The following is a 22,989-nucleotide window of genomic DNA, read 5'->3' as shown; positions in this document are numbered from 1 at the left end:
ATGAGTTTTTATACCTGTACTTCAATATGAATAGTACTAATCTACTGAGGCAGGTTATATACAGGTAATCACTAAAAAAATAAACACATGATCATTATTAATGACTGATCAAAATATTTATTTCGATAATTGAGAAGAAAATGGATTTAATTGAATAATGTCTGCATATATTTCTTGCATCACAGTTTCAGGAGGTGTCCCAATATTGAATAGAAGATTTGGAAAGAACCTCAAGCCGGTAATGTCGAGTCTTTGATCTCTTCAATTCAATATAAACAAGCTATTTAAAAAAAGTCCAATACAATTATAGAACACATATATTATACATAAGTTTTGCCTTTCGTAATAAATATTATTAATCATTGACAAACTGTGTCATTCTTCTCTCATTTAAGCTCACCTTTCCTCAGCTAGCTTCATTAAATGGAGTTGCTTTATTTGGCAAAACAATAGATGTTACATTACTTACTTCAAGATCAAAAGACTGTAAATTCTTATGGAGAGATTATCATGGGAGCTTAAGACTTATACTCGTAACCAATAATGATAGTCTAAGTGATATTCATTGTCATCGCCTTCTAGACTATGTTTTTCTATCCATGATATTAGTAGTTGGATTTGAAGATCTAATTATGCAAAAGAATATCGATCGTGTAAAAAGGGATCTTCGTGCTTCATATGGACTTATTGATACACTGATAGCTAACTTGCAACCTAATGAAAAAATATCTACAAATTTTGGAGATCTTGTTGGATCTGTTGACTGTGTTATATCTACAGATGCAAACAATGTTCAAGTAAGTTAAGCATATTACTGGATCATCAACATGAAAGAGCAATGTTTAAAATTATAATGTTTTTATTTCCTTATCAAATCTACAAAATCACCGAAACAAAGAACTATCTGGATTCATTTACAGAGAGTGTTGATTCAACATATGGATGCGTCTTTATAGATGGAAAAATAGTCACTTCAACCAAAAATTGGTGGGGGCTCCACCCGGACGAGCTTACACTGTTATCTCTTATTGTTCAAATTAATTCAGAATCCACAATCTCAGATATTCCTATATTTTTACCAATCAAAAGCCCAACAGTAAGTATTACACAGTTTCCAAATAATTCATTTCAGTTGTCTGACAAGTTTAATAATATTTAATCAAATTAACAGGGATAAAATATTGTATATTCCTACCATGTTTCAGGTTCCTTTTCGATTAGTTAGTGCTGAATTAATTCATGGAGTTAGAGTAGCCGTTCTATGTGGACCTTCTCCATCGTTAGAAGAAATTAACTTTCAACTCTGTAAACAATGGCATAGCTCCTTCAGCCTCTTACGATCCGTTCATGCAATTATTCCAAGAGGATTTCCCCCTTTCCAAATAAATACGTGCATCCTTGGGTAAGAGTATACTCCAGTGAATTATTAAATCTGCAGATAAATAAGTGGGGTACTATTTACAGCTTTCTACTCGTAAACCTAGAAAAACGAAGAGTATTAAGTTCTATGCAACCCCATTTTCAAAAAACGACTTCATCCACGGTTAGTCATGATGAACTTCCGTCATCTCAAGGAGCAGTGATGCAACCATCAAGGAAATTAGATCTACTACGATCTTTCTACAAAAATGTAGTTGGCCCCATTTTTCCAGACATTTTGATCCTCAATAATCACAATGTAGATGAGAATGGAGGTAAGTATTTTTTATTACCAAGCAAGAATACGTACGACAAACATACAAAGTATACATATAACATCGTTACTCATTAAATATTAATATTAAGAAATAGTTATTATTGTACAAAACGAAGATTCATCATTTGTTAGAAATATGTATAAATGATATTGTGTTTTCCATGTAGATCCCCATTCATCGAGAGTTTCGCATTCCAAAGTTCTTCATCCTGTACGAGAAACGTATTTGTGTTCTGAATATCACAAGTGCTATGCAACACAAATTGGGCAGTATCAAATGTTTTGTCTCTTCGTAGCGGGCATTCCAAATCACAACATGAGGTAATTAGTATTATATCACATAAGAGAATGAAATGAGACGATGAGCTCCTGGTAGTCAGGCTTTGCTTCTTTTAACTGGAGTTACTAAAATAATATTATAAATTATGAAATAAGAAATAGATGGGAAGCAACAATAATGGATTAGAAATGAAGATCATAGTAGAGTTATAACAACGTCATCGCTAACCCCTTGAAGGAGTAACTCGGATTCATAAGAGACGACTTTTTTCTTCTTTGCGGCTTTTAAAGTCCCGGCAAGAGATTCCAGACTGTTGCTTACTTCATCATCCTCAAACAAGGTTTTAAATTTCACTTCAATTTTTCCATCCCCACCCTCACTTTTGGAGCCTAAACTCTTAATGAACCCAACCAAATTATTGATCTCTCCCTCAACATCATATCCAGGCATTTTTGAAACGTACACGAATATTAATATAGGAATAATTAATAAAATTATTAAGTAGGCGTAAAAATATCAGAAAAGAGATATTATTTGTTAATAAATATTTTTTGCCGACAGGGGAGTTGTCCAGTGACGTAATTCAACCTACACGTCACTGGATGGAAAGATATATAAGAACATATAAATATTCATTAAATCAAAATAGTTTAATATTAATTTTTGACTCTCCTCTCATTTTATTTATTTACTTTGGTGTATGCCACATCAATTAGACATATATATTGACAAAAAGAGCGTCCTCATTGCCATTCCAAAGATCGGCGATTGTCGTTGTCGTCGCAGCACGATTTATCTCGAGAATGAATAAGACATTTGAAATGCGATACTTTGTTACACGTTTTGCATTCATAGTTTCCTTTCTGATCTCTCGGCATGACTCGTTCATAACAGAACTTACATGGGCGAACATTCACGTGTCGGGAATACATTCCTAGGAATGATAAATTGGTCTATAATTAGTTTCGAAAGGAATAATTAATAAACCTGTTATCCTGATGACAGTTGTAATATCACACTATGTCTACAATGATGATTTCATTAGCACTAAAACTTTTCTAGTTTTCTTTATTTATATATGATTTAACGTTATTTGGCTACATATTTGACGTATTATGTAATAATCAAAGAGCACGATAGTGTAGGCCTTCATATAGCACTATGTTCCTTTGTTTTTACTAATAACTCTTTCAATTAAATATGAATTTGATTTAAATGGATGATTAAATTACTTAATTATTGCCCTTTATATCCTATTTTCAGGAGTACAACGGAGCAAACTCTGCAGTCAATGCTCAAGGATAAACAATTTGGCCTCATTAAATGATTGTAAATAAATGTAAAGAATCCTATTAAAATAAATACTTACTCTTACTTAAGGTAGCTATAAAGTATAAAGGGATGGTTCTAACTTCAATTTCTATTAGTGCCCTGTGTTAACTAGCTACAGGTAGAGAGGAGAGGTATACATTTTATGATTTTTATATGTATGTGGTATGAGTTGGCTAGATTAGGCGGATAACCTGGCGTAGGATGAATGGTTTTCTCTACCTTAGGGTCAGTATGGTGAATAGGTTCTTGAAGGCGTATACTGAATAAGAAATGTGAATTCATTGAGAATGTGCTCAAGTATATTGACTCTCCTAATTTTGTGTTTAATAAGTGGATCATGTTGGGGACTAAATCTTCCACCCGAGTTTACAGCGGATATGAATCAACATACAATATTGGAAAATACTCCTATTGGAACAGTTATTTATACTCTTACAGGAAAAGATCCTGAAGGAAAGGAGGTAGAATTCGGACTTGAAGGAACTGACAAATTAAAAGTAGACCCAAAGACTGGAGAGGTCCGAGTACTTAAAATAATTGATCGAGAGCGTCAAGAGGGGCGTAATGAAATTCGTTTATCTGTTGTTATTTCTGATGGCGTTGATGGAAACGAAATTCGTCCAAATGTTGTTCGTCTTCCTATAACTTTGATCATACTAGACGAAAATGACAATCCGCCCGTATTTCAAAGGACTCCATATTATGACTCTATTCCTGAGGATACACCTGCTGGTGTCATTGTGTATAGGACATTAGAAGCCACTGATGAGGATGAAGTAGGAGAAGCTTTAGAAGTCAAATGTGACGAACAAGAATCTACAGATAATGTTTGTGAAATTTTTGAGATCCGCCCGAGACGACAAGAAACAGATCTTTTCGTTTTTCGTGGAGATGTATTTCTACTCAAAGAGCTGAATTATAATAAAAAACAAATTTATCAAGTTCCTATTATTGCCTATGATGGAAAGCACTTAGTAAAGTCTTCAATTACTTTTGAAGTAATTGATGTTCAAAATACGCCTCCAGTCATAAGTGGAGTTTTAACAGGTGTTCTAAATGAAGATGATCCGATTGGGACACTCGTATTACGTGTACAAGCAGCGGATGGAGATACAGGGTCTCCTAGAAAAATCGTGTATGAGCTACTAGAAAATCCTTTTGGATATTTCAGTATAGAACCATACACGGGGGAAATACGTGTTGATAAACAACTAAACCGAGAGGAAACAAATGGAGTTCTTACGTTACAAGTTCGTGCATCTGAAATCATTCAAGGTGTTGTGTCAAGTGAAGATCCAACTACTTCTACAACTGCTGAAATAACTGTGACTATTCAAGATGTCAATGACGAGCCTCCCAAATTTAATAAAAGAGAATATTCTGTTACCATTCCTGAAAACGTTGCTTTTGGAACACCCTTGGCCAACTTGGATATGTTAATAAAGGACTCAGATACGGGTCCTAACAGTATATTTAAGCTTCAACTTACAGATAGTTCTGGAAAATTTGAAATTGAACCAAAAATGGCGCAAGGTACAACTGCTGTAAGTGTAAAAGTTAATTCTAAAGAACTTGACTACGAAAATCCCAACCATAGACATTTTTTACTTCTTGTGGTTGCTACTGAAGTCTCAACAGATAAACTTCTTTCATCAACAGCTACAATTAATGTCAGAGTGAATGACTTAAATGACAACATTCCAGTTTTTGAAAAAGATGCATTTACTGCAATTATGAATGAAGATGATCCTATTGGAACGGTTATTGCAAAAATAACTGCTAAAGATAGTGACGGGGGAGATTATGGTACTGATGGTATTCGTTACTCGTTAAATGGAATGGGAGCAGAACTTTTTAATGTTGATGATGTAACGGGGGAAATTTCGATTGCTCCCTGTGATAAAAATTGTATAGATTATGAAAAAACTCAATTTTATTTTTTGTCCTATTCTGCTATAGACGATCAAGGCAGAGGGAAAAAGTCTGTTACAAATATACGTGTATCTGTAACGGATTCCAATGACAATCCACCAGAGTTTGAAGAAGATGAAGTTATTATAAGTATCATGGAAGGACAAACAAATTTTGAACCAAAACTTGTACTAGAAGCTAATGATGAGGATGACTCATCTAAGCTATCGTTTAAAATTATTGGTGGAAATGAAAATAATCTTTTTGATTTAAATGAAGAAACAGGAGAAATCAAAGTAAATGGTAAAGATGGATTAAGTCTGAACACACTTTTAACAAATAAAATATTGTTGGATGTAGAAGTATCAGATGGTACTTTTACTGATAGTGTAACTGTGAGCATCCTTATAAAAGACATAAATAACCATTCACCCGTATTTTCAGAGAAAAATTATACTAGTAAAGTACCTGAAAATGCACCAATTGAGTCTTTAGTTGAGACTGTCAAGGCTAGCGATTCTGACTTTGAAAAAAATGCAGAAATTAGCTATCGAGTGGTATCTGGATCTTATGATGATTTTATTGTTGACTCTACTTCCGGTGAAATTCGTGTGTCTGGATCATTGAATTATGATAGGAAGAGTCGCTATATTCTTGAAGTAATTGCTGTCGATAGTGGTTATCCATCTGCGTTAACTGGTACAACCACAGTTGTACTCGACATAATAGATGAAAACGACAAGATCCCTTATTTTTATCCGTCGACCCAGAGGACCCATATAACTGAAGATTCTAAGGTTGGTACAATATTATTTCGTCTGAATGCTACTGATATTGATGCTGAAAACTCGTCGTTGGAATATGGTATCATCGAGCCTATTACTGCTATTGATCAAGATGGTGCTCAAGTCAATAACTCGGATATTTTTAAAGAATTTTTTGCTGTCAATTCTAAAACAGGGGAGGTTTCGGTTGCAAAGAAGTTGGATAGAAATATTGCTTCAATTGTCTCTTTAAGTGTTGAGGTGATCGACACAAGTGCCAGTATTCTTCAAAAAGGAACAGGAACCTTAGTTATAAATATTATCGATGTAAATGATTTTAGTCCTCGTTTCCAAAGTCCATGGTCTATAGAAGAGCCTACTATTTACATTGATGTTAATGAAGAAGAATCTAATGGTACAGAAGTTTATACTTTTACTGCAGATGATCCTGATTCAAAAATTGATTATTTTATCATTCGTCCGAAAAATCATTTTTTTCAAGTTGAAAAAGGGAGTGGAATACTTAAAATCCGAAATAGAATCAATTATGAAGAATTGGATACAAAAAATATCGTATTTGATCTGTATGTCTATGATTCGGGTATACCTCAAAAAAGTGCAACAGCAAATATTGTTGTTAACATCATTAATATAAATGATGAAGAGCCAAAATTTAATACCTCGATGTATAGTGCAAACATTTTGGAAAATTCTCCACCTGGAACTCCATTGATTCAAGTTCACGCTGAAGATTTAGATGAAGGCGAATATGGTAAAGTAAGCTATAGTCTTTATGGACGCCATAAAGATGTTTTTTCAATCGATCCCCAAAGGGGAAATATAAGTGTCAAAGATTCAAGTATTTTAGATAGAGAGACTTTGAAGTTTTTCCCAATTCAAGTTGTCGTTGAAGATTCTGCTCCCGTTGAGTTTCGTAAGTCATCATCGATTCCCATCAATGTTACAATTCTGGATGTTAATGACCATGCTCCAATTTTTATTTCTAAGAAGTATGAAGCAACTATAGTAGATAATATTCAGTATCATCCTTTTCCTTCTGCAATCATAAAAGTTAATGGCATTGATAAGGACGAAGGTAAACATAGTGAACTTTTTTTTGAAATATCTTCCGGTAATGAAGATAAACTCTTTTATATTGACAATACAACTGGTGTTCTTTATCCAAATGCTTCTTTTTCGGGATATAATGGTCAAAGTTTTGTTTTAGAAGTTCAGGTTCTAGATGAGGGAGGAAAGGAAAGAATTTGGGAATCACCTGACAAGGCAATAATTGAAATTGATGTTGATAATGTTAACTCTCATAAACCTGAGTGGTTTCCGGATCCACCTCTTAATGAAAAGATAGAAGTCGCCGAGGAATCTGGAGAAACAAATTATGTTATAATGAAAGTTAATGCTAGGGATATGGACATAGGGGATAATCAGCGAATCAGCTATTTTTTGAAGGTAAACAATAAAAACGTTGAAGAAACTTCGGAATTCAGTATGAATCCCAATACGGGAGAGCTAAAGGCTAAAGTTGTTTTCGATCGAGAAAAGACCGCTAATTATGAACTTGTTCTTGTTGCAAAGGACCATGGCACGCCTGTCAGCTTTGAAGCTCTGAGATTTGTTACAGTAGATATCACGGATATTAATGACAATAAACCCACATTTCCATCTCAAGAACCAATAAAATTCAACGTTCCAGAAAATGAAGAACCAGGATACTTCGTTGGACAGATTGCAGCATCGGATCCTGATGAAGGTGTAAATGGATATATATATTATCACGTTATTGATGGTAATCTTGGAAGGGAGTTCAATGTCGAAAAATCTACTGGAAAAGTATATACCAAAATGAAGTTGGATCGAGAATCTATTTCACAGTATACTATTAAGATAATGGTAACAAACGAACCTCAATTAAGCTGTGATATTGATGACTGTGATTTTAAAATGGATGGGAGTGAATGGATTTATGAATCAAATGGGAAAACAAACAAAGTTGAACTTAAAATATTTGTGGAAGACAAGGATGATAATGATCCAAGTTTTGAAAGTGAAGAGTATAATGCCGGCGTTAAACACAATGCAAAAGTTGGAGATTCTGTCATTGATGTTTTAGCTTATGATTTGGATGAAGATAATAGAAAATTCAGTTACACAATACGTACGTCGGACCTCTTTCCTAGTGGATCGAAAGAATCAGCTGGATCTTTAGTCCCATTCCCGTTTGATATTAATCAAAATGGGAGGATTTCTCTTTCATCATTGATGGCTGAATTTAATCAGGATAAATTTGAACTAGATGTTGAGGCTAAAGAACTCTCTACTGGTAGAAAAGCTAAGACCAAAGTCAATATATGGATAATTGAATCACATCAGTTGATTAAATTAGTTGTAAATAAAGAACCGTTGAAGGCAAATCAATTTAAAGAGGACATCATTAAAGAGTTATCTAATATTACAGAAAATACCGTTTTAGTCTCTGACATTCGCTATCATGTGACAGAAGATAATCGATTAACTAGAGACATGACGGATATGTATCTAAGTGTTGTAAACAAAAATGAAAATATGATAGTTCATCCAGACGAAATAATCAAAATAGCGGACGAAAACTATGATTATCTTAATAGCTATTATGAAGAAGCTGGAATAGTTAGCATTCTTCCTGCATCTCAAACATCTCATCAAATGGAAGAGCCTTTTGATAAGAATTTGGCAGCTCTGATCGCTCTTATACTTGTTACTTTTATAGGTATAGTTATTTTTTCTATATTATGTTGTTGTTCAAAATCATGGGTAGCGTCGTCTTATTCAAATAAGCCTATGCGTCTTCAAGAATCCCCCCAATTAGGATATTCAAGTCATAAATTAAGCCATGCAGGTTCTGTTATTGATAATACAGATGCAGGATGCGGAAATGGAACTGACAATCCACTCTGGATTGATCAAAAATATAAAGCTTATGAAGAGCAGGAGTTAACTATGACAGTTTTCACAGACCAAGAAAATAGTGTTATTAGTGGTAATAATGGCCAAAATCAGAACAACGGAAATAATCATTCTGGACATGACTCAAACCTCATGGAAACTCAAAGTAACGCATATGCTACAATAAACAAATTTCCTAATACTCTTTCCTCTCGAAGAACAAATCTGTTTAATAGTGCTTTAGATTTGAATTCGGAAAGAGACTATGCAACGTTAGAAAAGAATATATCACGTTCTCCTCCTGGGCCTGTTGTTCCTGGTATACATCCTTCAGCAGGAATATTTCAGGGATCTCTCCCAAGAAGATTTAGTAACGAATTCGACAGTTCAACTGCTCCAGTCCTTCCTCCGGGGAATAAGCAAATCCATAGATCAAACTTAACAATAAATAAAGAAGGTGAGCCGGAGTTGGTTGCAGAATTAATGGACTAAATATTCGATCTATACCTAATTAATTTTGAAGAACTGATACTGTCAATAAGGCTGATGTTTCAGGCCAAAACATAAAAATATATCTTTCTATTGCTATTATATTCTGATTTTCTACTGTTGTATTGTACTTCAAATGAATTATGCTCAATCATTAAGTTAATCTCATATTATAATAGGGTTCATTTATGGGTCGAAAATCATTTATATTTCTCAGCTAGCATCAAATACATGTAATGTCTATGTTTCAGAAATACGTGTCACATACCTTTTGTTTGGTTATTTTATTTGTTTTCTATTTAGCTTAATAAATGTTTTGTTCATATTTATATCTTTATCACACTATGTATGTAATTCATCATTTTTGATAAATGTTATGTAGATTTTACGTGTTTGTTCATAGACTATTTTTTTTAATGATAGTAATAAATTATATTTAGTTGTCTAATAATATTATTCCATTGGTGATAAAATAGTTGTTGTAGCCACGCATTTTGTATAATAATTAATTTTGAATTTTTTCTTTCAATTATATTTATACCTACGTTTTCCAATCTACATTATAAATAATTTATAACATGACTTGTTTTGAATCTTTTTATACGAAATAGGGAGGTTGATTTGATCATTTTTTATCCTTTATCACACCTTATTGCCTCTATGAAATTATATGTCACAGTAGAGATTGAAATCCAGTAGAATCCTTGATTCTCCTAGTAGAGATCATGATCCTATTCTCTCCTAGTACAAATTACAATTTTACTGAGGGAGATAGTTGCATTGAATATTTGAAGAGGTTGCTGGTTTTTCAAAAATATGATACAAAGTCATACCCTCTTATTTACCTATTATATAATTACAGCGAAAAGTAAATCGTTTAGGGTTATAATTTTAACATGAATAAGTTAAATATAAATAAAATCTTTTTCATATTTAATATACGTATTCGTGCTAGTAATAGTTAATCATTTACATCATATTTGCCACTGTGTCGTAGGCGAACGATTCGTTTTTTTGAACTACTCTTTTTAGTAAACGTACTGAACCGACTCAGTTGCATGAATAATTCGTTCGTTTACACCGTAAGTATAGAATATATCAAGTTTAATAGAAATACAATTAACCATGGAATATATCACTCAACCTCAATCAAATATTTATATACACTTTGACTTTTTTATTGAGTTATTACCAATATATTCAAGTGAAGAAGCATATATTTGTGTATTGTACGGTATTTCATTAGTTTGCTACTTTGTGAGCACTCTAATTTACACACCCGAACAAGTGCAACGTCACCAACTGAACTGTTTTAATAAAAGAACTGAATCATCAAAAGAATTAATTCCTTTACAGATTATTCATATTTCGTACATTCAGGTAGCAGTTAACTCAAGTCTACTCTAACTTTAGAGTGAATAAAAAATTCCAAAGCCATTTCCCTGAGCATCATAAATCCCATATAATATCCAAAAATACATTCCGGCCGACCGGTTGTGCAGGTTTTCTTAACTAAAAATCATTTATTAACTAAAATGAACGCTTATATTAATATTGGATTTACTATAGGACAAGTTAACGATGTTATATCATTATTTATGCAATATGGAAGTTTTAGGATATAATAATTGTTGAACTGAGCCTAAGTAAAATCAGCAGCTTGTACTCCTTGATACCAATTTGGATTAAATACAGCTTGATACCGTAGTGTAGCAATCAATGATGCATCATACTTTTTAAATGTATATTTTATATATATACTAAAAATTTATATCTAATACGTTACAATTTAATCTTTAAAAATTGGCTATATTGATTCAATACAGGTTTTTTAAATATTTGTTTGAATAATTCTTTTTTCAATTTATTGAGAGTTGAATAAAAAATCAAGTGGAATCAATAAATGATTCTGAATCATGCCCAAGTTTTATATTTTATAAAATTGTTTATATTCATCGATTTATTTCCAATGATTTAAAACAGCGTCATTAAATAGAAGTAAAGGTTAAACATATCACAATTTATTGTTTTATACAATAGAAGGGGGTTTCTGACAGCCTATCCATGTATATCATGCACTTACACAAATACTTATTTGAATCCATTAGGAAGTAAGTACAGTGTTTGTGATCGTTTATGAATCCGAAATGGTTTTTTGAGCAACAATTTTTTTTCCTCAAAATAGAAATTGAGGATTATATTCTTCTGTACAACTTGCGGAAGGAACTTTAATGAAACTGTTAAAATTCAGCATTATAACTTTAAAATTAAAACATCTTAATCCCTTCACTAATAGTAAATTCAATTTCACAAATTTCATTTTCAAATGGCTAGATAGGTCAAAGTTTCATAGTTAACGATGTCCAATGTTCCATCCTAGGCATATACTTTCTGAGTTTGAATTTGACTGTGAAATAAAAAATATAGCTATTATTATATTAGTAAATGATATTTCAACCTTAAACCTCAAACTTTAAAGATCTCCTTATCCTATTCAATCCTCAAAGTTCAACAACTCAACCGATCAATTGGGTTCTTGTATTTATCAACCCATAAAAATCCTATTTTATTTCGAAAGGCATTTAAACCATGTTTTTACTTCCATTCGTTAGGATCCAAACTCCTCCTAATATGAAGATGGTTTATTGCTACTAAGAACATAGTTGTTTGCCGAGGCACAGTGAGGGAAGCACAAGTGAAGGATCGAAGTGAGCACAGAACAACCAATGATTGTGATAAGCTAATGAAATGTTTAGATATATATAATATTATATATCATATTCAGAAATGTATGTGAACTTTCATGGACGAGGTCCCCATCTTTATCTAGTTCTATAAATCTAGTACAATCCTTTTCCTAGCCTCTTGACGAAGAAATGGACTGCATATGAATGTCAATGACTCTTCCGAACGGACCATAGTAGTATTATTCCGTGATTCCTTCAAAATACTTTAAAACCTATGTATTGTAGTTTGAACAGCTGTAATTTGATGTGAAGGGGATGGATGATATATTCTAGAAATCCATGACGAGTCCCAGCATGATCCTCCTATGAATGATTAGGATTGTTGTAACTTGTGGGATTCAATCTGGATTTGAGCGTGAAGCTGGGGAGAGTAAGTGATCCTGGAGAAGGGAGATAGAGGCCCGAGCAATTTGCTAATAATGATTATTTACATAGATTTGAATTTTGAAAAGAGGAAGGTAAGAGAATAGGGGATAATGAAAATGATGATTGTCGATGGTCGATGGATGAGAAGAAGTAGGATGAAGTAATAATAGACGATGAAGAAGAGGAGGATCAATGATGGGATTTACTTGTATTTCCCAAGGTATAAATAATATTAATTGATTGGGTATCCATTTCTACTCATTATTAAAGATTTATCATGACGTCATTTCTCATCCATAAACACTTTAAATCATTCGTATCCGTCTCCCATCCATCACTAATCACTAAAGTTGATAATCCTGTAGAGAAAAACGCGTGCAAGGAGAAGGAGGGAGAAAAAGTTATGGTGTCATTGTTTAAAGTATTGATGTGATTATCAGCGGTCTACTTTATTATGATTTTTGAGGGTATAACGAAAGTATTTATTAGCAAAATGTTTAATGGAGATATACTACGTATACTAAACATTTTTTATCCGTTAATGTAGATTTGAAAACGTCACACTCCATGAAATTGTAATTTATTATGAAGCATATTCTCAGAATAATAACTAATGAAACGACAAAGTAGAGTATTTCGAAATATATTTGAAGCTCCAAGTTTCAAAAAGAAGGCTTAAATTAAATATAATCTACATACTAAAAAATAAACCATCATACATTTATGTTAAATATACAAAATTAAACAATTAGAATCATATAACTAATAACAATAAAATATATATACAGAATATTGAAATATTAGATTGATCCAAATAAATATTTCCTTGTTCTAACACCGGAATCCAGTTAAATATGTCATAACTTTAGGTTGAAAAACACAAGCGAGACGTGGAGTTTAATCAACAAGATAATCACCCCTCTTCTTCATGTGGAAGTTGCTATATACAATTGTGTATAGGATAGATATATATCTACCAATGAGATCTAAATAATTATTAATAATAAAGTAAATGTCAAAATCAAAAAATTAGAGAATAAATATACTGATAAAAAAAATGTTAGAATTAAATCCATCGTAAAGATTTCGAGCAAAAGTTAATTATGTAGTAATGTACGGTGATATTACTCTTTATTAAGAGCATCAAAAAGGATCCCCCCCGTTATTTATGCTTGTAAAATAACATGCTATTATCATGAAGGATTCGCACAATTGCTAATTATAATGTTACACCCAATGCAACTACCCCCGTTGTTGTGCCCATTTAAGCAGTTGTTTTTGCCTTTTATGAGTTTTTTTGAACACCATTTTTTGGAGCTTATCAACCATAGCTAATCCTAGCTATGAAAAAGTAATATTTATTTACTATTTAATATTTACTAATGATCATACCCAAGTCTTTAAGTGAAGAAGCTAATGTCAGACAAACTAGTTGCGAACCATCCAAAGCTACTGCCCCAATGTTGTGACCATTTCACCACTTTTTTTTTGCGATTTAATGAGTTGTGTATCATAATTCTTGATAATTTTAGCTAAAATAGAATAATATTTTATGATTAAAATTAAAAAAAAGAAAAGAATACTTACTGTTAGATGGTACAAAATTCAGAGTTCCATTTCGTAATTTAGTGTGGATGACTCTAAACATGTTGAAAATTATCTTAACTTCACAATTACAATAGGGATATTTCTATAAATGACATAATTACCAACATTCTCCATTAATTAATGATGGCTCCTCGGAATGGAAGAATTTACCCGTGTATTTCTCCATAATTTTTTTGAACATTGGATGATTAGCAATGGATAAGGTTATATTACATGCAATAAGCATCTTTGTTAGATCAAAGTTAAAGTCTGACTTGAAGTATTCATCGTTAACTTGATTTTATAGATGAATATCCAGACTCTTTATATGAGATGAGGATAATGAGTGGCGTGTAATTCTAGACAAGGGACTAAAGGCGCATTTATATCAACAAATCCGACAAGCCATCTATTTCTCATCGGATAAGTATTTTCCGAATTCCTGGGCCTCCATTTACCGAAATCCAGAGAGAAGGCGAAGTTATCTAGGATTTTTATTCAGTTCTCTATCGACTATCAGCATCTAATATTATATTAATATTGAATAATAAAGGTGGGAATGATACCATTCTTGATAGAAGAAGATGTATATTATTTAATCAATGATGCCATCGGTATTTCTTCCCTTCTCCTCGCACGCTTTTGTATTCTTACCAAAATTATCAACCTTACTAATATTATATTAATATTTAATAATAAAGACGGGAATTAATAACGTTCTAGATAGAGGAAGATGTTTATTATTTTAGTCAATGGACAATGATACCATAAGTATTTCTTCCCTTCCTCTCGCACGCTTTTTGTATCCTTAACAAAATTATCAATCTTAATCATCACTCATCTCCAGTGCCGACTGCCGACTTTCAAGCCCTCCCTCTACAACCCTACACAAAAACTACTAACTAGTATAGAAACATAAGCCATATTACGTCACTAAATATCCCTCTTCAAAGTGGGAATGAAATGTACGGGAATGAATTTACTGCGAATGAAATTACTAGGAATGAAAAGATAGCGGATGAATTCGGTGGGAATGAAATTAACTGTAGCGGTACCATAGAGGGTATGATTTGACATCATATTTTCGAAAACAGGCAACCTCTTCAAATATTCAATGCTACTATCCTCCTCAGTAAAATTGTAATTTGTCCTAGGAGAGAATAGGATTGTGATCTCTATGGTACACTCTAATATATATAGTCGACCAGGGATCATCAAGAAATTGCATTCCTGTCCTTTACGAAATGGATCATAAGGTGAGTAAAATGATTACTTCTTTTATTTATCAAAATAAATAAATTATGAAATAGCCATGACGTTTCAATTGAGACGAGGGAACCGACAGCTCACAACAAAATACATTTGGGATTTTTTATTTTTTAAGCACGTTATAGTCACACACATCCTACTTTAAATTTTAGGTATCTTGTCTTTTTGAAAGATCGGTTAAAATATCGATTTTGGACAAACTTGGTACGAAGATTATATATCGTCATAGTTAGGGGCCATTAAATTTTGAGTGGTCAAGGTAACACAAATCGTAAAAAAAATGGATAATTGACTAACACTTTGGAATATACTGAGGTACATTACTCAATTTGAGTTTAAGCAGAGGTTTTGCACTCTACCATGTGTCCATTCTAGTCGTCATATATATTAAGTAAGTAAATAATACATCATCCGTTTAGCTTAATCCATGGAATAATATACACATGACTCATAGTGAAAAATTGACATTTATTTATTCTGAATTATTTTATCAATGAGGAGATAGTCAAAATAGACCAGAATACACATACAAATATTTAAATATATAGGTACTAAATAACAACTAAGCATGAAGCACAAAAAAAACTAGTCTTAATAAAGACAAAGGATTTACAGAACAAAATTTATAAAATTTCTATAGTAAAAGGGTCATGAAAATAATTGGATTTGCAAATGAATCCTCCATTAAATAATTTAACTATTATACATATAGCTTTTGACTGAATGGAACTAAATTTATCTGTAAATCTCTCATCCAAAACTCGGCCTATCTTTATTAAGTCTCTTTTTAAATAGCTGGTTTCGTCTGTTTACTGCACTCTTTAAATCAATTTTTTTCTCTTCTTTCTGAACAAGTCCACTAGGAAGAAAAGTGAGAGAGGACGATTTGTCAAAAAGCGACTTCTTCAATGGGGATTTTGAAGGGAATGTTCTTTTGCTATTGGCGTTGATGAGACTAATTAATGATAGTTGAGGATCTTCACCTTTGATTTGAGCTTGAAGCTTCTTTCTAATTCTATCTCTTCGACTAATAAATCTTGGCCTCCTTGTCGTCGATGTCTCCGTGATTACTTCAACAACAATAGGAGTTACAGTAGATGTGGTATCAGTTACTACATCTGGGATTGAAGTTGTAGTAGTAGATGTTGTTGTTGTGGTGGTTGCCGTAGATGTTGCTGTGGTAGTGGTAGTAGATGTTGTTGTGGGTGTGGTAGATGATACTGTCGTTGTTGTTGTTGTAGATGATACTGTCGTAGTTGTTGTTTCAGTAACAATGATTGTCGTGGTGGAAATAGTTGAAGATATAGGGGTAGGAACTGTCGTTCCAATGGAAGTGCTAATTTTGTCTTCAGTTGTTGAAGTAGTTGTTTCAAAAATTGGAGCTATACCCAATGTTGAAGCCTCTACAGCATTGGAATAATTGCTATCCTGTTCTAAACTTATTTTAATTGTAGTTTCTTCGAATGATTTATTGGGAGCTTCTGTCGTCTCTACTTCAGATATGGGCGTAGATTGAGTTGTTATTGATTCTATGTTCACTTGGTCAATGTTTTTAGTAATTGTAGTATCAACAGATCTGTCTGTAATCTCTGTAACTTGGATCGATGGCGTTGTTAAAGAGTTCTGTGGGACTCTCAGCTCAACAGAATCATGTGAAAATGAAATTATCTCTTCTTCAGAACGGTCTACTTTGATAGACGTAACTGTTTCATAAGCCATCATTGTAGATGTGGATTCAAATATTGGGTTTTCTGTAACGGGTTTTGGAAGAAAATCTTCTTCATTTAACAAATCCGGGGAGGAAGAAGCTTTTATTGGATCTTTTGAACTGACGTCTTCGCTTTCATTAGTCTTTTCTGAATTGGTTCTAGATGTTTTCACACTGTATGATGATTCCGTCCTATATTCTACGTTTGTTGATATTAAAGTTGAGATTTCAGGATTTTGTTCCAGCAATTTATCAAAATTGTTTTGAAATTGAGTGGTTGAATCTTCTTTAAGGTTCACAACATTTATAGTAGGATCACTACTCGTCCAAGAAACAGGTAAAATAACCATTACTCTTTCATTGTTATCAAGTGTAGAGTATGACAATGGGCTTTCAGATGTGAGAAAATTTACTATGTTTGGAGTGATGTTAGTTGGCTCAGAGGTTGGATGTTCATTATTCATATTAGAATTTATTTCCGTGTGTTTGGAGGAGAACGTGGTTGTTACTGTGCTGGTTGTGGTAGTAGAAGCTGTTGTTGATGATGATCTGGTTGTAGGAGCTATGCTTGTAGTTGTTGTTGATGTAGAAGTTGTTGCCGTTGTTGTTGTTGATGCAGTAGTTATTGTCGTCGTCGTTGTAGTGGTAGTTTTCATTGTCGTGGTAGTTATCGTGGTAGTTGTCGTTGTCGTGGTAGTTGTCGTTGTCGTCGGCGTTGTCGTGGTAGTAGTAGTTGTCGTGGTCGTCGTTGTCGTAGTAGTTGTTGTTGTCGTTGTAGTTGATGTTGTAGTTGTTTCAGCTGTTGTTGTAGTGGTTATTGTAGTCGGCACAGTTGAAGAAATTGTTGTTGATAATGTACTTGCTGTTGTTGAGATGATTGCAACGTTCTTCAATGTGGAAGGACCTGTTGTAGTCGTAACCTTTGTAGTAGATGGAACATCTGTGGTTTTAAATGTCGATTTTGAACTGGCATCAATAAGAGTTGATGAATTTGTGGTTTTAATTAAGGTTGTTGTGAGGGGACCTCTGGTTAAGTCTGGACTTATTGTTTCTAAGGAAATTGTCGTATCAGGAATGATATCGGTTGTGAATGCCAAACCTTCATCCATGTTGTTATTTTCCAATGAGCTATCTTTATTCAAATTTATGATTGTTTTAGTAGTTGACTCCATTTCTTCAAATGACCCAAGTGTTGTGGAAGTTAAAATGGCTTCAAGATTAAGATGATCCATTAGTGATACGAGGAGACCAAAACTGTCAGGAATTTGGGTAGTTGTTTCAAATATCTCCATTGAGTCATTTTCATCAATGTCCAATGTTTCCATCATACTTTCATTTTTGTTTGAATTAGATTCATCAAGTTGATTTTCTTGCTCAACTTTAAGAATTAATTCCTTTTCTGGAGATATTTTTGAATCCTCGGTTGAAGTAAAGGTGGTCATGGCAATTGAGGGAGTAGTAGTTACAGTCACTGGAGAACTTGAAGTGGGTTCTTGAGTAGTTTCCATTATTGTTGTGGAAACAATTGTTGTCGACGTGGACAGTTGAGTTGTACTGGTGGTTGGGGACCGTGTAGATTCACTAATATTTATAACAGGTGATAAAGGCAAAGGGGTAGCAATTATAGTAGAAGTGGATTGTACATCAGTATACACTGTTTCTGAAAAGGCCGATGTGGAGGTAGTTTCTTTTGTCGAGCTACTCTCGGTTGTTGGATAACTAAATGAGGTCTTATTCTCTTTTGTATTTTGTGTTGGATATCTTCTAGTATGTGAGAATAAGATAGGTTTTACACTACCAATTTTAGGAGGACGAGGATACTTTCGATTTAACAAAAATCTAGGTCTATCCTGCCTGCTTCTTTCAAACAGAGATGTAAGAGGTCTTAATCTAGTATTTGAATCATTTGTGTCAGGATCTATATTTTGAACATTACTTTTTATCGAATGGCTTTCAATTTCTTTTTCTTCTTGCTTCATTTCATGATTTCTCTGATGAAGAATAGGCCTGGATGAAGGTTGCTCTGTAATTTCAGGATGATATTCATCCTCTTTTGGAGATAAGAATGTCCTTTCATTAGACATTTCGTCCTCAACATCAATGGTTACAGAGTGGTCGGCGTTATTTGAGATATCCAACAATGTTTTTTGAACATTTTTCCCCCTAAGTATGCTATTTATTGGAGGAGATACCTTGGCTTTCTCAAGTAGCGAGAGTACAGCTCGGTTATTTCCTTCATTTGTTTTTACTTTAGACTCAATATGTGCTTGATAGTAGTAATCTTCGTCTAAATTGTAGCTATCGTCATAGATTGGATCCCTATAATTTAAATCATCATACATAGCTGTTGTGGTAGTGGTAGTTGTCGTCGTTGTGGTTGTCGATTCACGGCTCTTTTCATTGAAGCGGACTCTGTTGTTAAAATAAACCCTTGAATTTTTTTGACCAAACAATTTTTGTCGATTTCTGATTCTTAAGGATAGGGAATCAGACGAAAGTCTTTCATGTACGGAATTGGTCAAATTGGTTTTTGATTTTTTATTTCCAAAAAACCTTGGTCTTTCTGGAGAATGCGTTCCATGATTTAAATTCGTTTCCTTTTCTTGCTCAGTTTTAGATGTTTCATCACTTTTCGAAGGCCTTCGTGATCGAATCAAAGATACCCGCTTACGATTGAAAGGATATCGTTTAAAAGGTGTTTTGGAAGTTGTTTTTTCATGAGATATTTTTGGACTCGTTGAAGTTTCTAATGTAGTAAATGCTGTTGTAGTTCTTGTTGTGTCAACAGATGTTGCTGTTGTTTCTAATTCCAATGGAATTGTAGATGCTATCGTTGTTAGTTCTAATGGAATTGTAGATGCTATCGTTGTTAGATCCAATGGAATTGTAGATGACGTTGTCGTTTTAATTGTGGTCAATAAAGCTGTCGTTTCATCAATTGGTAATTCTTCTTCAAGTTGTATTCCAGTAGATGTTTTAGTTAAACTATTTACATTTTCAGGGGGATTTGTTACAAACAAACCTTCATTAAGATGATCAGTGTCATAATCAAAATGATCATTCAATTCCAGTAAAGGAGTTGTATTCTCATCTGGATGATGTATTGGATTAGTACTTGTTGTTGGCGTTGCTTCAAAAGGAGCTGATGATGTTGGTATAGTTAACTCATCATCGAAATGTGTCACATCTAACTCTCCAAAAGCAGGTACAAAAGGACGAGTCACGAATTCAGAAGTAGTTTCTTGAAGGAGATTTGGCATGACAGTAGTAGTGGATTTTCTTCCAAAATTATTGATAATTTCTTCATTGTGATTTTTATTTTTTTCCAAGCTATTAATATCGAGTTTGTTTCGATTATTCTTAAGTATATGTATATTTTTGGGGGTTTCCTTTGGGTTCTTGTATCGGATTCTTTTGATTTTTCGAACTTTAGTTCCTTTAACTCTATGACGACTATGGAAAGGTTTATCTTCATAAATAATTGAATTAGGAGTCACTACATTATCGATTTTTAGGGTTTCAAAGCTATTTTGATGAACATTTTCTAAAATAGGATCCTCTTGTAAGATATGCTGATCCTCAACTTGGAGACTTTCTGTAGTTTGAGTTGAAAACTCGTAAGGAGGAGCAGTAGGGAAACCAATTTTTGATTTAGGAGGGAATGCAAAATCTAATTCTGGTATAGGACTTGGTGTTGTCCAAATAGGCTGGGGAAAATACATTAATCTCTTTGGAGGGAATCCAAAGTCCAACGGCTCATTCGTTGTTGTAATTGAAATTTGTGTTGTAGAAATAGTCGTTTGAGGTGTAGTTGTAGTGTAAATAGAGGGTGTTGTTTCTAAAGAATGAGTATCCACTTGTTCAAACGTTGTATGCGATATGGGCAGAGGTGGTGGAGGTTCACGAATATTGGAAATCGGGGATTTGGAAAGGATTGGATATGCTTTTGGAGAATGAGGAAAAATGGGATTGTTATTAATGACAGGAGTTAGAACAAATCTTTGAGAAGAATCACGGCTATTTTTGTGGAGATCATTAGGAACAGTTCTTGAGTGAATGACAATGGAGGAATCCGTTTCAAAGGGATAGTCATCATTAACAATAGCGCGAGGCTGTTCCAATCTACCAGAGTCGAAAGCTATTTGACGAGGCTGTGTTGATTTAAATGGGGAAGACGTAGTTGAGGGTGGGGTGTAGGGAGAAAATTGAGGCGATTGATGTGGAGTCCGACTTTCCTGTTGAAATGAGCATTCGGGTCTCAAACGACTCACTTTGTGAGGCCAATCACAAATTTGGGACTCTGGATTAAAAAAAAGAGATCCACAGGTTTTTTTCTTTATTCCTGTCCAAACCGAACATTGATAAAATATTGAACAGTCTTCTGGATCTGGATAATTGAATATAGTTGGAGATTCCCGACAGTCAATGTTGGAGCTCCCTTCATTTTGACGTTTCGGCCTTGAAGAGGCTGAAAATAAGGGAAATTAAATTGATTGAAATCAGTATTGACCTCTCAATTCAACACACATATCAAGAAATATACCCTCACATATAACAAATGAGTTAGGGGTATAATATTAAATATGTAATTATTCTTTGATTAGTCATATTTACCCTCAATCTCTTGAATACCTCATAACTTGTCGTCAACTTATAGAAAAATCAAAATGATTGCAAAATATTTTTTTATGTAACTTAATTATAAATGACACTTTAAAGGACAATCGTTCTACATATTTACACATAATAAAAATTGAGAACCATGACTATTGACTATTATTTATCACTCTACACCAGAAAGACGATGTTGTGACCTTGGTCAAAATATTAAACAATTGTATGTTTGTGCTTATAATATTTTTATTTAAAAAAAGGTCAAGGTACACTTATCAGTAGTAGAGCTAAGAAATTAGCATTTAGTGCAATAATTACTATAATACGTAATTAGGGCATGCCAATTATAATTTCATAAAACAATTATGGGATCCTATAATGAAATCAAAAAAGTTATTTTCAGAGTTACATATATATGTGAGAGAGTGGGGTTAATTATACATAATTAATCACTATGGGTTTATTATATACTCAGTACTTCTTGTGCCCAGTTTGACCTTAACATGAAAAAATGAAGAAGCAATGTTATGTTTTTGCCTAGAGCATTAAAAATGTGCGTCTAGATACAAATATGTATATATACATGAAGGTTAAACACTATTTCGTTCCAACATTTATAATAGTAGACATGTTAATAATAACGCTACATTAAAATATATTAAAACCAGTTGAGTTTCAAGTTATTGATTAATTCTGTAGTATTTATTTTTGAAAAACAACAAATCCTTATTTCACTAATTAATATAATTGCTATAAGATAAGGGTTTATTTTACAGTGTTAAAGTCAATAATACATCATGTTTTTTTATTGGACAATTATTATTGATAATTTGAAATAATCTTACATGTGTTTAGAAGGAATGTCCCACTAGAAAGATGCAACAAAATGCCTATTATAGCAAATCTGAACAAACTAAAATATTTTGGATTGTTCCACATTTTTATGTGGATACTACACACCGATATTGTAAAGAAATTGATTTGCTTTAATTCGTAAGTGAACTTTCAACGGCACTATATTAATAACTGACCAAAAAATGTTCTTCTGTCTTAAATCCACGTACATATAAAATAAACAGTCACAACCAACACATTTCTTTGGTTCAGTCATATGTGTCTTCATTCAAAAAGAGCGCACGCCTGCATTTATGTGGTTGCTTCAATATCAGCTTGTTTCTCTATACGCTTTGAATAGGTGTTTCTTTACATGCATGGTTTTAAGAGTCATCCTCCCCTAGTTTTCATTTCCGCAATCATCCAAAAAGTAACAAGAAATATGTAAACGG

The 22,989-nt window shown here is 33.2% G+C and overlaps 3 protein-coding genes and 1 long non-coding RNA gene across 5 annotated transcripts; 2 read left to right on the top strand and 2 right to left on the bottom strand.

Moving 5' to 3' along the window:
• The first annotated feature begins 39 nt into the window (after positions 1-39).
• On the top strand, positions 40-3,350 carry fy (fuzzy planar cell polarity protein-like protein). 2 transcript variants are annotated; one of them, XM_040716862.2, is made up of 7 exons: positions 44-238; positions 396-797; positions 899-1,096; positions 1,206-1,402; positions 1,465-1,694; positions 1,864-2,017; positions 3,240-3,350. In XM_040716862.2, exons 1-7 carry the CDS (start codon positions 158-160, stop codon positions 3,301-3,303), a joined length of 1,326 nt encoding a protein of 441 aa, XP_040572796.1. In that variant the 5' UTR covers positions 44-157; the 3' UTR covers positions 3,304-3,350. The 2 variants fall into 2 exon arrangements, with proteins under 2 accessions (XP_040572797.1, XP_040572796.1); XM_040716863.2 differs by lacking the exon at positions 1,864-2,017 and having other exon boundaries at positions 40-238.
• Positions 1,690-3,103, bottom strand: LOC121121870 (uncharacterized). The gene is made up of 2 exons (XR_005865606.2): positions 2,964-3,103; positions 1,690-2,910 (listed from the first exon to the last, which is right to left on the bottom strand). It is a non-coding gene; the product is annotated as an uncharacterized lncRNA (long non-coding RNA).
• An 8-nt stretch (positions 3,351-3,358) lies between the features above and the next one.
• Positions 3,359-9,860, top strand: Cad87A (cadherin 87A). The gene has a single exon (XM_040716861.2). The coding sequence runs from the start codon at positions 3,596-3,598 to the stop codon at positions 9,413-9,415; it is 5,820 nt and encodes a 1,939-aa protein (XP_040572795.1). The 5' UTR covers positions 3,359-3,595; the 3' UTR covers positions 9,416-9,860.
• A 5,969-nt stretch (positions 9,861-15,829) lies between these two features.
• Positions 15,830-22,775, bottom strand: LOC121121279 (uncharacterized). The gene is made up of 2 exons (XM_040716175.2): positions 22,549-22,775; positions 15,830-21,557 (listed from the first exon to the last, which is right to left on the bottom strand). The coding sequence occupies exons 1-2, from the start codon at positions 22,640-22,642 to the stop codon at positions 16,132-16,134; spliced, it is 5,520 nt and encodes a 1,839-aa protein (XP_040572109.1). The 5' UTR covers positions 22,643-22,775; the 3' UTR covers positions 15,830-16,131.
• Positions 22,776-22,989: the final 214 nt, after the last annotated feature.

This window comes from Lepeophtheirus salmonis, chromosome 7 (genome assembly GCF_016086655.4).
Source record: "Lepeophtheirus salmonis chromosome 7, UVic_Lsal_1.4, whole genome shotgun sequence".
NCBI classification, from domain to species: domain Eukaryota; kingdom Metazoa; phylum Arthropoda; class Copepoda; order Siphonostomatoida; family Caligidae; genus Lepeophtheirus; species Lepeophtheirus salmonis.
The sequence above is the reverse complement of the archived record's forward strand: the minus strand, read 5'-3'. Positions and strand labels throughout refer to the sequence as shown.